Source organism: Sus scrofa, chromosome 1, assembly GCF_000003025.6.
Source record: "Sus scrofa isolate TJ Tabasco breed Duroc chromosome 1, Sscrofa11.1, whole genome shotgun sequence".
NCBI classification, from domain to species: domain Eukaryota; kingdom Metazoa; phylum Chordata; class Mammalia; order Artiodactyla; family Suidae; genus Sus; species Sus scrofa.
In genome coordinates this window covers 182,518,874-182,534,967 of record NC_010443.5, presented here as the reverse complement: position 1 = coordinate 182,534,967, position 16,094 = coordinate 182,518,874, and the positions used below count along the sequence as shown (strand labels likewise).

The following is a 16,094-nucleotide window of genomic DNA, read 5'->3' as shown; positions in this document are numbered from 1 at the left end:
GCTGGATCCTTGATCCACTGGATCCTTGATCCACTGAGTGAGGGATCAAACCTGCATCCTCATGGATACTAGTCGGGTTCTTTACCACTGAGCCACAACGGGAACTTCCTCTACTTTTATCCTAAGAAAATTTATGGTATCTCTTTCCTATTCTTCAGCATCAGGACATTGAATTTTTCCTCATTCTGCAGGAGTTGCCTGCTTACCTGTTTCAGATTCTGCTTAATTTTCATCTGTGCTGTAGTCATCACCTCCCAGTTTTTGCTGGTTTCTCTCTTCCTCATCAGCATCCTACTCCTCTTCCTGACCTTTACTGATGACAAGCTAGTCCAGCTCAGATCCCCAGACTTTTGATTTTCTGGCTCACCAGTGGGTTAGCTGACACCAGCAGGGTTTGGCAAGGTTCTTCCTTATTGCCAACACTTCTTCCCTGTTAAAGTGTCATCTTTAACACTGTTTTCATCATGGCTTCTGGGACAGTCCCAGGATAACCTCGTTGCCATCCTGAATCTCATTGGTTTCCTCTTGTCTCTTCTAGCTGCCATCCTGAATCTCATTGGTTTCCTCTTGTCTCTTCAAATATAAAGCTGTCTCAGAACAGGGGCTGGCATTTGAGGCACATGTAGCTAGACCTGTTTCTGCTTTCTTGTGGCAGCTGTGGCAGGCTTGTTTCCTGTGGCCTGGACTGAGCCTGGCCAAGGCTCAGAGCTACTGGGTTTGGTCTTTTTTTTCCCCCATTCAGATCTGTGGAGTTAGAGCTTCATTGCGGTTTTAGTTACTTGTATTAGTTCTTCACACCATTCCTTCACCACTTTCATGTGTTAGATGCCCTGGTTCAGGTGGTAGGAAAGTTTCCTCTCCAGGTTGGTCTGGTTCTTTTGCAGCTGGAGCACATCCTGCCACCTCTTTCTCTGCACGGCCTTTAGCTGGTTTTGCAGACTGTCCAAGATCCTCTCTCATCACTTGTGGTGATGTTATTTAAAACTGCCCAGCTCACTTCCAGTTTAGATACCACTTCCTCTGGGAAGATGTACCCCTGAGAACTGCTCTCTCACCAGCTCACAAAGCACTCACTGCACTCTTGGTAGCCAGCATGCTTGGCAGAGGATGCAGTAGATCAGTTCCTCACTATTCCACACTCCTTTTACTGTGAATTCCCTTATAGCAAAAGCTAGAAGACTAAAATACATTTTCCAGACTCATTTCCAGCGAGATTTAGATTCCAATCAGATGCATTCTTGTGAGACTTGAATTCCCAACTGAGTCAAGGGGTTGGAGAGGCAGTTCAGAAAGGAGTTAGGTGCTTCTGGGCTCTGGAGTTAAATCTCTAGATCTTATTCTTAATTTTGCTTGGTACATTGGAATATTTTTAGTATATTTCAACAAGATATCCAAATCTCTACCCTGTCTCTATTCTCCTGGTAGTCAGCCAAACTATTGCTTTATAGTTACGCACATTTTAAAAAATAGAAAAACCTCTGCCCTGGGTAGAAGATTGCTATGCCCATGCATTGCAATTCTGTAATTTTCATAAAGCTTTTAGTTAGTCTCACTGCCTTTCTAGGTCAGGAGTCTAACTTTTCGGTCTCTATCATTTTTTCTTTTTATGGCCACACCCATGGCATATGTAAGTTCCTGAAGCTGTGACCTGCACCACAGCTGTGGCAATGCCAGATCCTTTAACCCACTATGCTGGGCTGGGGATCGAACCCACGCCTCTGCAGTGACCAAAGCTCCTGCAGTCAGATTCTTAACCCACTGTGCCACAGCAGGAAGTCCCCTGTTACTGTCAGAATCCATCACAGCTTTTTTTTTTTTTTTTTTTTTTTGTCTTTTTGCCTTTTCTAGGGCCGCTCCTGCGGCATATGGAGGTTCCCAGGCTAGGGGTCCAATCGGAGCTGTAGCCACCGGCCTACGCCAGAGCCACAGCAACACGGGATCTGAGCCGCATCTGCAACCTACACCACAGCTCACGACAATGCCGGGTCCTTAACCCACTAAGCAAGGGCAGGGATCAAACCCGAAACCTCATGGTTCCTAGTCAGATTTGTTAACCACTGCGCCACGACGGGAACTCCCCATCACAGCTTTCATATTGCTTCCCTTCAAGGCTGTCTTCTGGCCTCTGTCTTATCTGTCCCTGTTACATCCCTAATCTTCTCTCTGTATAAGTGAGGAGTCAGGTCCTGGTATGGAGAACAGTTTACAGGGTGTCCTGGTCTCACTTCTCCCGTCCTCCCAAAGGAGTGCTTTTTAAGCACATCACACTGGTTGAAGGTAACACTAGCCCAAGAATCAAATGGCCTAGATTCTGCTCTGCCACTAAACAAGCCCTATGATTTTGGGAAAAATAGCCTATCTGGACCTCAGCATCTTCCTCTGAGTAGTGAGTTGTGGACTAGATGCTCTCTAGGGCCCCTAAGATTCCTAAAATGCAAAGTTCTAAAAAATGCAGTTCAACAGATGCTGATTGATCTCTTGTGCCACAAACTGTGCCAGGCACTGGAGATGTGAGCAAGCACGGATTAATCTTATCCTTCAGGATATTTAGGGTATGTTAGGAGATAAACAGTTATAACTTGGGCAATAAATAGTACCTTAAAAAGTAATTAGCAAGTCAAAGGAGCAAAGAGGTAAGGGTGCTCTATCAGTTACTCTTCCGTGATGGTGGAGGGAATTAGGAGAGACTTTATGGGGGAAATTATGTTGGAGTGAACATCCAAAAGAGAAAATTGTGATCCGTGGAAGAAAAGAGTTGGTAAAAGAGACTGGTGTGTAAACATGCTTGGAATAAAGCATCAGCAACTGTAGCGGGGGTTGTGCTGCTAGAATGTGGAATGGAAGGTGTGGGGGCAGGGGTGGTGACTCCTTCCTTAATAGCTGTTGAATATCCATATCCATATCTTGCTAACATGGGAGGTAATGCTGTCAGAGGATAAAAATGTTAAGGAAAAAATCAGGAGCGATGAAGTAACACTGAGACCCTAACATGAAAATGATAGGATCCATCATATTTATATTGGCTATAGTAAAACGGGGAGATTTCAGAGCAGTGGTAGTGATTCAGGTTAGGTTCATCATATGGATAGAGAAAAGGGTGCACCTTCAGGAGATACTGAGGAAGTTCAGTCGACAGACCTGCGAGAGGCTAGGGGAGAGACTTGATTCTAGCTTGTATGGTTGGGTGGGTAGGGTGAGATTAAGATTGAGAGTAAGTGAGTTTGGGGAGAAAAATAAACTTAATTTAATTGGATTATTTTAAATTTAAGGTGCCAGTGGGATATCTATTTGGAGATGGGAGAGATGCATGCTGCACATAATGATGTTGTAGCAGTTAGTATTAAAAATATATGTGGCCATTGAAATAGTTGTCTATAATACGAAAAGGCTAATGAGAACAGAACCCTGCAGGGCACCCATATTTAAGGTATAGGGCAGACTGGAGGAGAGGAACTTGAAAGGGAAACAAAAATGAAAAATGCATAGGGAGGAATTCCCATCATGGTTCAGTGGAAACAAATCCAACTAGGAACCATGAAGTTCCGGGTTCAATCCTGGCCTCGCTAAGTGTATTTAAGGATCCAGCGTTAGTGGTGTAGGTTGCAGACGAGGCTCGGATCTGAAGTGGCCGTGGCTGTGGTGTAGGCTGGCAGCTATAGCTCCAATTAGACCCCTAACCTGGGAACCTCCATATGCCGTGGGTACGCCTAAAAAGCAAAAAAAAAAAAAAAAAAAAAAAAAAAAATGCATAGGAAGACTGTGGAAATGAGGGATGATACAAGTTAAGGTAAAAGGTGTTTTAAAAAGGACAGAGTAGTCAATAGTGTCAAATGCTACAGGAAAGTAAAATAAAGATTAAGCTTCCATTGGATTTAGCCACATGGAGGTGGTTAGTGGCCTTGATTTAGAATAGATTCAGCAGGGGTAGTGAGTGGGATGGACTGGGAGTTTGGGGTTAATAGATGCAAACTATTGCATTTGGAGTGGATAAGTAATGGGACTGTAATGCTGTACAGTCAGGGAACTATATCTAATCACATGTGATGTAACATGATGGAAGATAATAGGAGAAAAAGAACATATATATGTGCGTAGCTGGGTTACTTGATATTGTACAGCAGAAATTGACAACATTTTTAAGTTAGGTATAATAAAAATTTTTTTTAAATAACAGATTCAGCAGGTTTCAATGGATTTTTGGGTATGGTAGCCAAAGTATAGTCTTTGAGAAGTAAATAGGAAATAAAGATAGTTTTTGATGAACCTTATCTGTGACAGGGAAAGAGGAAAGAGAGCAGTAATAGAAGAGACAGGTATCAAGTAGAAGAGAGAGGCATTTTATAGTTTAAGATGAGAAGGACTTCGGGAGGTTAAATGCTGATGGAAACATCACCTTGCAGAGAAAGGAGGGAAAGTGGGAGGAGTGGGTCTCTGTGGTGGAGCAAGGTTCCTGGTGGTGGTAGAAAGCTCAGCCCACTCAGACAGGAGGGCCTTAGGGGCTTAGACCCCATTTCACTGTGTGGACATGAGGGCAGCTAGGTTTTTTTCTGCTGTGGTGGCAGAAAGGTGGGGGACCTCATTTCTGATGGCTTTCATGTTCTTGGAAAAATAACAGATGAAATTGTCCCCTAAGAGCAAGTGGCAGAGGAGGTCTAAGATTTGAAATAAACATTGTTGAGAATGTCCTAAAGACAGGTTGTAAATGTCATGGGTCAGGTTGAAGTTGAAAACTGATGAATTTCTAGTGAAACTTACCTGCTCAGTTTTGTGACTCCCTCCCCGCTTCTAGAGTGCTCAGCAGCCAGAACATAAGCAAGTAAACGGTAGATGATTGGGTTGAGCCAGAGTTAAGGTTTTGCTAAGTGTATGTGATGGAAAGACCATGAGTCTGGAGAGCTGGAGGTGACATCTGGTGAAGTGGTGTCTAGCTTGGACTGCAGGGAAGGAAGGTGGGAACATATAGTGGGTGGGGAGAAAGCTGTGCGCTCACCGGATTGGGTCTCTCAAAGAATTTGAGATATAGGATTGAAGACTGTGATCACAGTGGGCTGTTTGCATTTAACATTTCAGAGGCTGGTAACTGGGTTATAGTGTTGTCCAGCACGTTACCACCGAAGCAGGTAGCTGAGAAAGCAAGGAGGCGTAGCCACTGAGTGCCTCTGTGCCTACATGAGCCTGAGTTACCACTTTGTCTCTCTTTTTAATTGTCTTGGTATTTTACTTTACAAAGAAACCTAATTATTTTGGTTTTGTGTACTGTATTTTTTTTAATTTTATTTTTATTTTTTGTCTTTTTGTCTTTTTTTAGGGTCTCACTGGCAGCAGCGGCGTATGGAGGTTCCCAGGCTAGGGGCCGAATTGGAGCTGTAGCTGCTGGCCTATGCCACAACAACTCGGGGTCTGAGCTGTGTCTGTGACCTACACCACAGCTCACAGCAACGCCAGATCCTTAACTCACTGAGCAAGGCCAGGGATTGAACCCGTATCCTCATGGATGCTAGTCGGGTTCGTTAACCACTGAGCTACAATGGGAACTCTGGTTTTGTGTACTTTAAATCTACTTGAATGATTAATGAAATTTATGGAAAAGATGGTCTATCTCCAGTCATCTTTGTTTTAACTTCATAGGTTAAACACACTGCCACACAACTCCTGGTCACTTCTAGTAATTGTGTAGAAGGAGTCAACTATGGCAGCTACTTATGTGCAGTAAATATTTTTAAAAGAAAGTAAAAGGGTGGCGGGGGGGAGTCCACCAAAATCATGACTGGAGTTAATTTTGGAGAGGAGACAGACCTATCTATCCCTTATCCAAAATGTTCTGTTTCTTTAATTTGATACTTGTAACATTTATGTAAAGGGGGAAAAGTGACAATTTAAACATTTTTTCTATATGGTAGATACACAGAGGTTTATTATTCTTGTTCCTTATACTCTCTCTGCTGGGAGAAGTTGCTTCAGTACAAAGAGAAAAGGGCAGTGGCAGGCCTTGCTAACTGTTTACGTCCTTCCTCATAGAGCCTGCTGGATGGCGATGAGACATACTGAGGGACACATGAACTAAAAGCAGAAATGATTGGAATACCCTTTAGGGAGCTTTGACATGTACATCATCTTAATGATCCTTGCAGCATCAGTGAGGTAGAGTTTAAGGTCAGGAAATTTGGGCATAAATCAGTTGGATATGAGTGGTTGAGCAAGGTCTGGGACCCAAATCCCTGATTAAGAGCTCTTCCTCACTGGTTACTAATTTATGCTGACCATTGCCCCATTACTTAACGGACTATACATTCAGTAAATCTGTGTTCTCCTCTGTAAAGCCACCAGGTAATGGTTAACAGAGTTGAGTACATGGATTTTTGTTATCCATAAATGTATGTGTTACTGAAAACTTGCCAGTAAATGGAAATTCTGAATGCCAGTTATTTTCATACTGACTTCCAAAGTATGTAAGTTTATGTTACCTTCTATACCAGATGGACTCCTAAAATATTGTGCATACGGTTGATCAATGGATTGAGTCATATCTACAAAGAAATGGCTTTAAGAAACGATTTTTGTTCAGATGGTCACCCTCTGAATTGAACTATTAGTTTAGTATGCCAATACCCTGGAATTTTGGAAGGACGCCTGTGCCCAGGAGCATTCAGTTGAATCAGGAGAGCCTTGCTTCTCTACCCGACCCCCCTCTGCCACCCCACCTCCCCAGTGCCATTAGGCTTTCTCCTTCTGCACAGGAATAAGAGGGGAGAACAGTTGAATTAGGAACAGTGGGATCCTGAGGAGGCCCTCATATAGGACTTCAGCTCAAACTGGCTATCCCCCCCCACATAGACTTTTTTTTTTTTTATAAGGCGTCATAATAGTCATTTCTTCTGACCAAAACACAATTAAATTAGAATGTAACTATAGAAGGATATTTAAAAACGCCTTTACATTTGAAAGTTTTAAAAATCCCAGATAACGTGAGATTGGGAGGAACTGAATGATACTAAAACTACAAGTATAAAACTTGTGGGATACATCATATTGTAAGTGATGTTGGTAAAATATCCTTTTAATAGGATCCTTTCCTTCTCTTCCAACTCTTCACAAGTTCTCTGAATTGTGAGGGCCACAAACTCTGTGCAGTTAACTTCTCATATATTAGATCTCATTCTTTGCTCTACCACAAACAAAATCACTGAGCGTAAAGAATTTATTCCTTGATTTATAGATTCCATGACAGCAAATTCAGCATGTTGAGATGCCATAAAATGAAGTCTGCCTGTATTGGCTTGGGATTTCTTAACAGTAAGTTTGACCATTTTAATAATTTTTTTAATTACAGGGTGTGAAGTTACCCCAGACGTGAACATTTCAGGCCAAAAATTTAACATTAAACTCCTCATTCCTGTTGCAGAGGGCATGAATGAAATCTGGCTTCGTTGTGACAATGTGAGTTTTCTGATTAAAAGTAAATTCCAATCTTTTTTGATTCCTTAGTGAGTTGACCATTCATTCTTATATTTTATACTCATAGGACCCATCTTGTGATAGGTCTCAAGCCTTGATACTTCTTTTCACAGGAAAAACAATATGCGCACTGGATGGCAGCCTGCAGGCTGGCTTCCAAAGGCAAGACTATGGCGGACAGTTCTTATAATGTAGAAGTTCAAAATATTCTTTCCTTTCTGAAGATGCAACACTTAAATCCAGATCCTCAGTTAATACCAGAGCAGATCACAACTGATATAAATCCTGAATGTTTGGTGTCCCCTCGCTATCTAAAAAAGTACAAGAACAAGCAGGTATTTGATTCACTTTACTTCATCTACTATTTTCTACTGGTTTGTTTGTTATTTGTTATACAACTTGTTGTACAATTTTCTATATATACTTTCGTTTTCCCCAACTTCTTAGTCCTAATTGGTAGTCTTAATTTCATGTCAGGTGGTTAAAATGTAAAAGAAGAAATAAATAGCTTTTAGTCACTTTAAGTTGGTCATTTAAAAAAAAAAAAAACACTTATTTTAATAGGACAGATAAGGAGGTGGAATAGTTGGGAGCATATTTATTCTAAACAACCAGAGGAAATCATCCTGCTAACAGGATGTTCTTTCAGGGAAGTGAATGTGGTCTTACTGCTTTGTGTTTCTTACTTCATGCAGCTTATTCCTTATATAAAATAAGCCTGATACAGAGCACAGCCAGCATCTCCCAACCAAACCTGTGATGATTCTTCTTGCTATCGAAATTGACTTTTCCAGCTTTGGAAGTAAACTTTACAAGAGTTTATTAATATAAGTAGTCCACATTTAACTTTGTCTTTACTTAATACTTGCAGTCCAAACCTAGTAAGGTTTGTGTCAAGTGACAGAGTTTGGTATATTTTCTTTTAAATTCACTACTTTTGTTCACTCTTTAGAATTCCTTTCTTGGAAATTAGTACCATAAAAGGATCGCTGTTTAGAAAAATGGTTCTTTAGTACAACATAAAAGGTTCTTTGCAGGGGAGTTTCACTTGGGATAGCCCCCAGTAGTCCCTACACCCAGCATAATGCCATAAAAGGAAAGGGCTTCGGTTTGGGACAAGGATGAAGAAGACCTTTAAAGTAAATATTTCGTTTTAATCTAGTTTCGTTTGTATCTTCGTTAAGGAATAATTTCAAAACAGTACTAAAAAGGCCCAGTCTTGACATACCCAGAATACTTTTTCTTGGCAATAAATGTGAAGTTTATCATATAGGTCTGAAATCGCTTAGTTAGAAATATTCAGAAGTTTTAATCACCAAGTACTTGTCTTAAGTCTCAGAGCTGTGTAAGCTCCATGGAAATTGTTTCTCCCACAGTCGTATGACGTGGGAGTAGTAAGGAATGGAGGCAGTGCTGCCCTGGGGAGCTTTGTGGAATGTAGATCTTAAATTAAAGAGGGAAAGTGAATCGAGTACTAACATTTTTTATTCTTAGTTAATTCATTTAAAATTTATTCGTAATGAGACTTGTTTCTAAAAGTGGATTTATTTGCCTTCAAAGGCAGTAAATAGTTTCAAATCTTAGTAGTCTTTTCCTTTCCCTGTCAGCCATCAGGAAAAAAAGGTCTTAAAGTATAATTGTGAAGATTGCCAAATGTTGGTTTAGCTGTCAGACAAGTATTGAATTGTTTTCTCAGAAGCCTTTAAAGTGATCATTTTCCCTTTGAAAAGATACTTTTCTCTCGATTCTTGACTAGATGGCTAGCTGAAAATTCTCTTGAGGACAAAGGACGTGTGACTGTCTTTAACAGGCAGGATAGCAGTATGTATGCAATCTGACGTGAAGGATCTTTCTAGCCTTGTCTGCCACATTGGCATCTTATCAAATGTACACTCTTTTTTAATTCTCCTTTCCTTAGCTAGACTTGGAGGTTGTTCCTAGAAGGCGGAGACCAGGTATTGCCCTGACACCTAGTCGGTGCTAATAGGCAGGAGTTTGGTTGCCGTTATGTCAGGTGCTGTACTAGTCACTGGACACAGTGCTCAGTAATTGTTTGCTAACCTCTGTAATCCAGTGGCACTCAAAAGTTAGGTCAGTCTAAGATGTGCAGGCCTTGGGGTCATTCAACTGCACCACCAGGGATTAAAGTCCTTGGGTCCATCCAGCAAGTAAAAAAGTCTTTGTTATACGTAGTTTACTTTAATTCCTCAACACTATATATTAAACTTTCTCTAGATACTTTTTACATAAATATAACCCCCAAACTGGACTTTTACTTTTTAAAGAAAAGAGTTGTTCTACATTGTATGCATGTTAATCCAAATTGAAATGGAATAATACATTTATAGCCACTGCTCCTAGTGTATGGCATATTTTTATCTTCCCTTCCAGGAAAAAGGATGCAAAAAACAGATGGTAATTGAGGGCTTTGCTTTTCTTGTGTAAACAAAGAAACAGTATGGTCACTGCACTTATTTTATGCCTTCAACTTATTTCTGGAAAGAAGTGCATGGATTGTATTATCTGACTCAATATGAGACAGTATTAAAAGCTTTGGAATATTAATATTTATTTTGCTACTAAAATAATAATTAGCTTTACCCTAACCAGTAAGAACTGGTACATGAGGGGGGAAAGATTAAAATTTGTTCTTTTTATTTTCTCCCTATAAATTTCTACCCTTAATTTTAGTAACACATAACAATCTAAAATAATGTGGAGTGTTTCTCAGTATTCTAAATGGAAAGTAATTACTCCTTTCTCATTTTCATTTTCATACTTGCATTTATTTACTTTGCTTGGTTTCTACCTAAAGCAATTTTTTTGCATGGTTTTTGGCTGGAATTTTGGTTTGCAGGTTACCGCAACTTTTTCTTTGCTTCATTGCCGTTTTTTCTGATTGCCTTTTTTTTTCTTTCTGCTTCCTTTTCCTTTTCCTCGCATTGCCATCTACAGCCAGGCTATATAAGAGATTTGGTAAGTTCTCCATATTAAAAAAAAAAAAAAAAAAAGAAGAAGAAAAAAGAGAGAGAAAAAGAAATAAATTTTAAGTGTTTATAGCCCTAGCTACAATCTCCCCCTCATGGATTAATTTCCTTCTATTCTTTGAGGGAATAATCACCCCAAAATGAGTGTAATTTAAATTAAAAATTAACCTTTCCAGGAGTTCCTTTGTGGTTAAGGATCTGGAGTTGTCACTGCAGTGGCTTGGGTCACTGCTAGGGTGCAGGTTCAGTCCCTCCCTGGCCTGGGAACTTCCACATGCCATGTGTGCAGCAAAAAATAATAATAATAACCTTTCTAATGATTCCTTTTGAAAAAATTTTAAATTATTATGGTGATTTCCAAGTCCTTTAAAGCTGTTTATATTCCTGTTGGAAACTTGTGGAGTTCCCGTCGTGGTTTAGTGGTCAGCGAATCTGACTAGGAACCATGAGGTTGCAGGTTCGATCCCTGGCCTTGCTCAGTGGGTTAAGGATTCGGCGTTGCCATGAGCTGTGGTGTAGGTCACAGACGCGGCTCGGATCCCGGATCCCGCATTGCTGTGTCTCTGGTGTAGGCCAGCGGCTACAGCTCCAATTGGACCCCTAGCCTGGGAACCTCCATATGCCGCGGGAGCGGCCCTAGAAAAGGCAAAAAGACAAAAAAAGAAAAAAAAAGAAAAGAAACTTGTGTTCTAGGTATTCATTCTGATTATGTACCTTGGTGCTGAATTTTAAACCCGTCATATATATGAAGATTAGAAATGTGGTTTTATAGGACAGTATCATATATATGTGTACATGAATATTCTCAAAAAATGCCACTTATCCACTCCTAATAGTACTTACTGTTTCTTGATATATGAAAACAAATTAAAAAAAAATTGAAGTTTAAATTTTGGAAATTCATTATTTTATTAAAATTCTTGAATGTAGCTTCAAATATTTCCTGATTCCAACTCTTGTAACATGTAATTTTGGGGTGGGGCATGTAATTCAATTTTTAAAAATCTTTTTTGTCTTTATTGTACCATGAAAGAATAATATGTAATGGTAAAGATGATGTTTAATCATGTTTAGATAACAGCAAGAATCTTGGAGGCCCATCAGAATGTAGCTCAGATGAGTCTAATTGAAGCCAAGATGAGATTTATTCAAGCTTGGCAGTCATTACCAGAATTTGGCATCACACATTTTATCGCAAGGTCAGTGGTTCTACTAATCACCTATATGTAAACCTTAACCTGTGCCTTTTTACTTAGTCTACTTCATATAATTAGAAATTAAGCATTTAACAGAGTTCACGTTGTGGCTCAGTGGTAATGAATCCAACTAGTATCTGTGAGGTTGCTGGTTCAATCCCTGGCCTCACTCAGTGGGTTAAGGATCTGGTGTTTCTGTAAGCTGCAGTATAGGTCACAGACATGGCTCAGATCTGATGTGGCATAGGCTGGCAGCTACAGCTCTGATTTGACCCTTAGCCTGGGAACTTGCACATGCTGTGGGTACAGCCCTAAAAAAGACCAAAAAAAAAAAAAAAAAAAGGAAGAAATTAAGCATTTAATGCTACCTACCTACTGAGATCCATTAACCTATTACAAGTAAAGTTTAGATGTTGGAATGTTATTTTATATACTTAAATTTTTCTCATCAAAAATTCAAAATGATTGCATTTTTGTTTTTAGTCGTTTAAGAGTAGCACTATTTTTTTTAGAATTAAAAAGCACATATCTTAGAAGAAAAATAGACCGAAATGTCCCCTTAACCACCCCTAACATGTTTTAAAACATTTATTTATGTTTTTAATGCTGTAGGTTCCAAGGGGGCAAAAAAGAAGAACTTATTGGAATTGCGTACAACAGATTGATTAGGATGGATGCCAGCACAGGAGATGCTATGAAAACGTGGCGTTTTAGTAACATGAAACAGTGGAATGTAAACTGGGAAATAAAAATGGTAAGCTTTGGCTGTGCTGTTTGAACACATAGATAGGCCGTCTAATAAAAACGAATGAATTAAAAAGGCCTATAGGAGTTCCTGTCGTGGCGCAGTGGTTAACGAATCCAACTGGGAACCATGAGGTTGCGGGTTCAATCCCTGCCCTTGCTCAGCGGGGTAACTATCCGGCATTGCCGTGAGTTGTGGTGTAGGTTGCAGATGCGGCTCGGATCCCGTGTTGCTGTGGCTCTGGTGTAGGCTAGTGGCTATGGCTCTGATTAGACCCCTAGCCTGGGAACCTCCATATGCCACGGGAACGGCCCAAGAAATGGCAAAAAGACAAAAACAAAACAAAACACATGGTTGGTTATTCTGTTCATTTCCCACTTAAACTTGCCTATTTCATAACTAGCCCAGATATTCTAAGAATATATAAAAATATAGTTTTGAAAATTGCATCCCAAAAAATTAAAAGACCTAGGAATAAACCTGACCAAGGAGGTGAAAGGTTTATATGCTGAGAACTATAAAACATGGATTCGAAGAAATAGAAAGATACTCCATGCTTCTGGATTAGAAGAATTCATATAATTAAAATGGCCATACTACCCAAAGCAGTCTACAAATTCAGTGCAATCCCTATCAAATTACCCATGACATTTTTCACAGAACTAGAACAAACAATCTAAAAATTTCTATGGAACCATAAAAGACCCAGAATTGCCAAAGCAACCCTGAGGAACAAAAAGCCAAGCAGGAGGCATCACTCTCCCAGAATTCAGGCAATATTACGAAGCTGTGGTAATCAAGACACCGTGAAACTGGTATAAATCCTAAGAACATACTAATTATAATATTGCCTGATCTCTGAAGTTGTCTTTCTATACTGAATAAATCCTTTCCACTAAGAACAGCTTTTCTTTATTGCATGCCTACTGTGTGCCAGGCATGATACTAGATGTTTTACAATTGTACCCCATTTCTAAACCTCACCTCAGCCCTCTCAGGTAGATGGATTATCCTATTGCTTTACAAATGAAGACACTAAAACTTGGACTGAGGGCCGTCTTTGTCCATGCCCACACACTCAGCAACAGAATCAGGATTCAGACTTGGATCCTTACGTCTCTAAAGCCTGGCACATCTATATATCATGCTACTTCCAGCCTTGGAATATATGAATATCATTTAAAAAGAAACAATATTTCACTAATAAGTCATTTGTTTTAGGGTCACTGGGTTTGTTGTATCAATTTCAGTTACTGTATAAAATCTTGTATTTCTGAAACACTCAAACATGAGACCTAAAGGTTAAATATCTAAAGCAGATATTGAATTAAACACAGGAAGTAGGTTTTCTCCCAGGATTTGAAGAGAGAGATTCTCATTAATTAAATCACCAGAGACCATTTGGGAACTTAATGACCTAAGCCCCTTGCATTCAGTCTTCCTTTTCAGAACAAGGAAACTAAAAAGGAAGAGAGGAGGGGCTAGTAAACTCTACTTACTCTTTTGGACTTGAATGCATTATTAGTTTGGGATTAAAAAAATATTTGAGCTTTTGTGACAAGGACAGGCCTTAAATAGCACAGCATCTGGAGTTTTGCTGGGACTGATAGTTCTCTGTCTTTGTTCCAGGTCACTGTAGAGTTTGCAGATGAAGTACGATTGTCCTTCATCTGTACTGAAGTAGATTGCAAAGTGGTTCATGAATTCATTGGTGGCTACATATTTCTCTCGACACGTGCAAAAGACCAAAATGAGAGTTTAGATGAAGAGATGTTCTACAAACTTACCAGTGGTTGGGTGTGAATAGAAATGCTGTGTAATGAAACTCCACGGCCATAACAGTTATTTAACTTTAAAAGCTGTTGTTTGTTATATGCTGCTTAATAAAGTAAGCTTGAAATTTATTATTTTATCATGAAAACTTTTTTGCCTTACCAAATCAGTTAATATGTGCACTAACAAGCACGACTATTAATCTGCTATCATGATACAATATACGGACTTAATATGGCACACGTTCCTTGGGGCCATGAAATTGAAAACTGAAGTAGTGGGCAAGTGAGGAACAAAACATCACTGGTTCAAGCTAGCCAAACACTTAAGAAATTCAAGCCATCTACTTTAAAGCTATCCAGGGCTTAAACTATATGAAGTCTATTTGTCATGTTTAATGCATGTGTTTTAATGTATGTTTTAATTTGACCTTATATTTTAAAAACATTCTACTTCTAGTAGCCATTTGTCATCCGTCCTCCCTATCCCAAAATAAATTAGGCCTCAAAAGATGCCTGATATTTAATAATGTCATTGTTTGATTTTGAAGGAAAAATGTTATTAGTCGTTACACCTGGTTTTTGTCCTTGAATAAGCATGTATGTATATTGTCTTGTGTTTTTATTTTTACACCGTATTGTATTATGACACTTAGTATTCACCAGCATATTCACTGTCTGCCTAAAATATGCAACTTTTGCATTACAATATGAAGTAAAGGTCTATGAAGTATGCATTTTGTGTAACTAATGTACAAACACAAATTTTATAAAATTGTACAGTTTTTTTAAAAATTACTCACAACTAGCAAATGGCTTAGATGTAGCATCTTTGCATTAATTAAATGCTCCTTAAAATATAATTAATGTGCAGTTTTAATATCTGCTAAATTAAGAGTGACTTCATCATAGTTGTGATTTGCCACAGTGTCCTTAACTAATGCCTGGACTGGCTGTGTTCTAGTCTGTCGCGCTGTTACAATCTGCATTGGTGCTAGTCAGAAAATTCCTAGCTCACGTAGCCCAAAAGGGTGCCAGGGAGGGGTGGATTACCAGTATTGTCCAATAAGCCAAGGTTTAAAGACTGTATAAATGCATTTTATTTTAAATAAAAGCAAAATCTTTTATTTAATGTTTCTTTCGTACTTCTTGTTTTTACTGTTGCATGGTGTTAACTTTGTTCAAATGAACATTTACCTTTTGGAAATGTACTACCTGCAGCTTGTGAGAACTTTATTCTGGAGTGTCACCAGAGAGACATACTTAATCTCTAAGATGGATTCTTCCACTTAAATTGAGAATTTATTTTTCCTACTGCTTGAGAATGAACTGTAAAATATTTATATGCTAGAAATGTAGCTATAATCAGAAATATGACAGATGAACAGATGTTGTTGACTTGGGCAGAACTGGGTTTAAACAGCAAAATGACTTGGTTTTTAAGAAACACATTTTTTTATGAACTTACTCCCTATTTTTGCTGCTATCATATCATTATTCAGACTCAAAGCTTCAGTTCTGGACTTTATCTTTTACTGCTTGCATTTAATCAGGCCAAGCCCTGTTGATATTTCCCTCCTGCAGCCCAGTGTCTCTTTTGTCTTTGCCCTCACCATCACCTGAATCAGGTCTCTGGTCTGTGTCACATTCTCCATGGCTCTTCTTCGTACTCTGAGGCCAGGTCATAATAGGCCTCGCTCTGAAACTTTTTTAAGAGCTCCTTTCCATTAGAAAGAAAATGTGATGTGTTTCCTTTCCTCATCTTAAGTACAGGTCACCAACTTGTACATTCATTTGCTAAAAGCCTTAACGTATAGTCTCTGGCATACCTGAACCCCACACAGGAGAAGAGCCTCTGTGCTGATTTCCCAGCTCTGGTGTGCCGTGCTGCCCTCCCAGAAATTCTGACATTAATTTAGCCCCAGCACAGCACTGGCTG

General features: G+C 39.4%; 1 protein-coding gene across 13 annotated transcripts in view; it reads left to right on the top strand.

The window, feature by feature from the left end:
* Positions 1–15,287, top strand: part of FERMT2 (fermitin family member 2) — an 87,210-nt gene extending 71,923 nt beyond the window's left edge. For 3 of the 13 annotated variants that reach the window (XM_021102113.1, XM_021102060.1, XM_021102110.1), the window contains exons 12-18: positions 7,331–7,437; positions 7,569–7,790; positions 9,847–9,870; positions 10,411–10,431; positions 11,517–11,641; positions 12,251–12,392; positions 14,013–15,287. In XM_021102113.1, coding sequence (XP_020957772.1) covers positions 7,331–7,437; positions 7,569–7,790; positions 9,847–9,870; positions 10,411–10,431; positions 11,517–11,641; positions 12,251–12,392; positions 14,013–14,186 — 815 coding nt within the window. In that variant the 3' untranslated portion in view covers positions 14,187–15,287. The remainder of the gene's footprint in view (positions 1–7,330; positions 7,438–7,568; positions 7,791–9,846; positions 9,871–10,410; positions 10,432–11,516; positions 11,642–12,250; positions 12,393–14,012) is intronic. The other 10 variants (XM_021102100.1, XM_021102069.1, XM_021102118.1 and 7 more) reach the window with 5 other exon arrangements.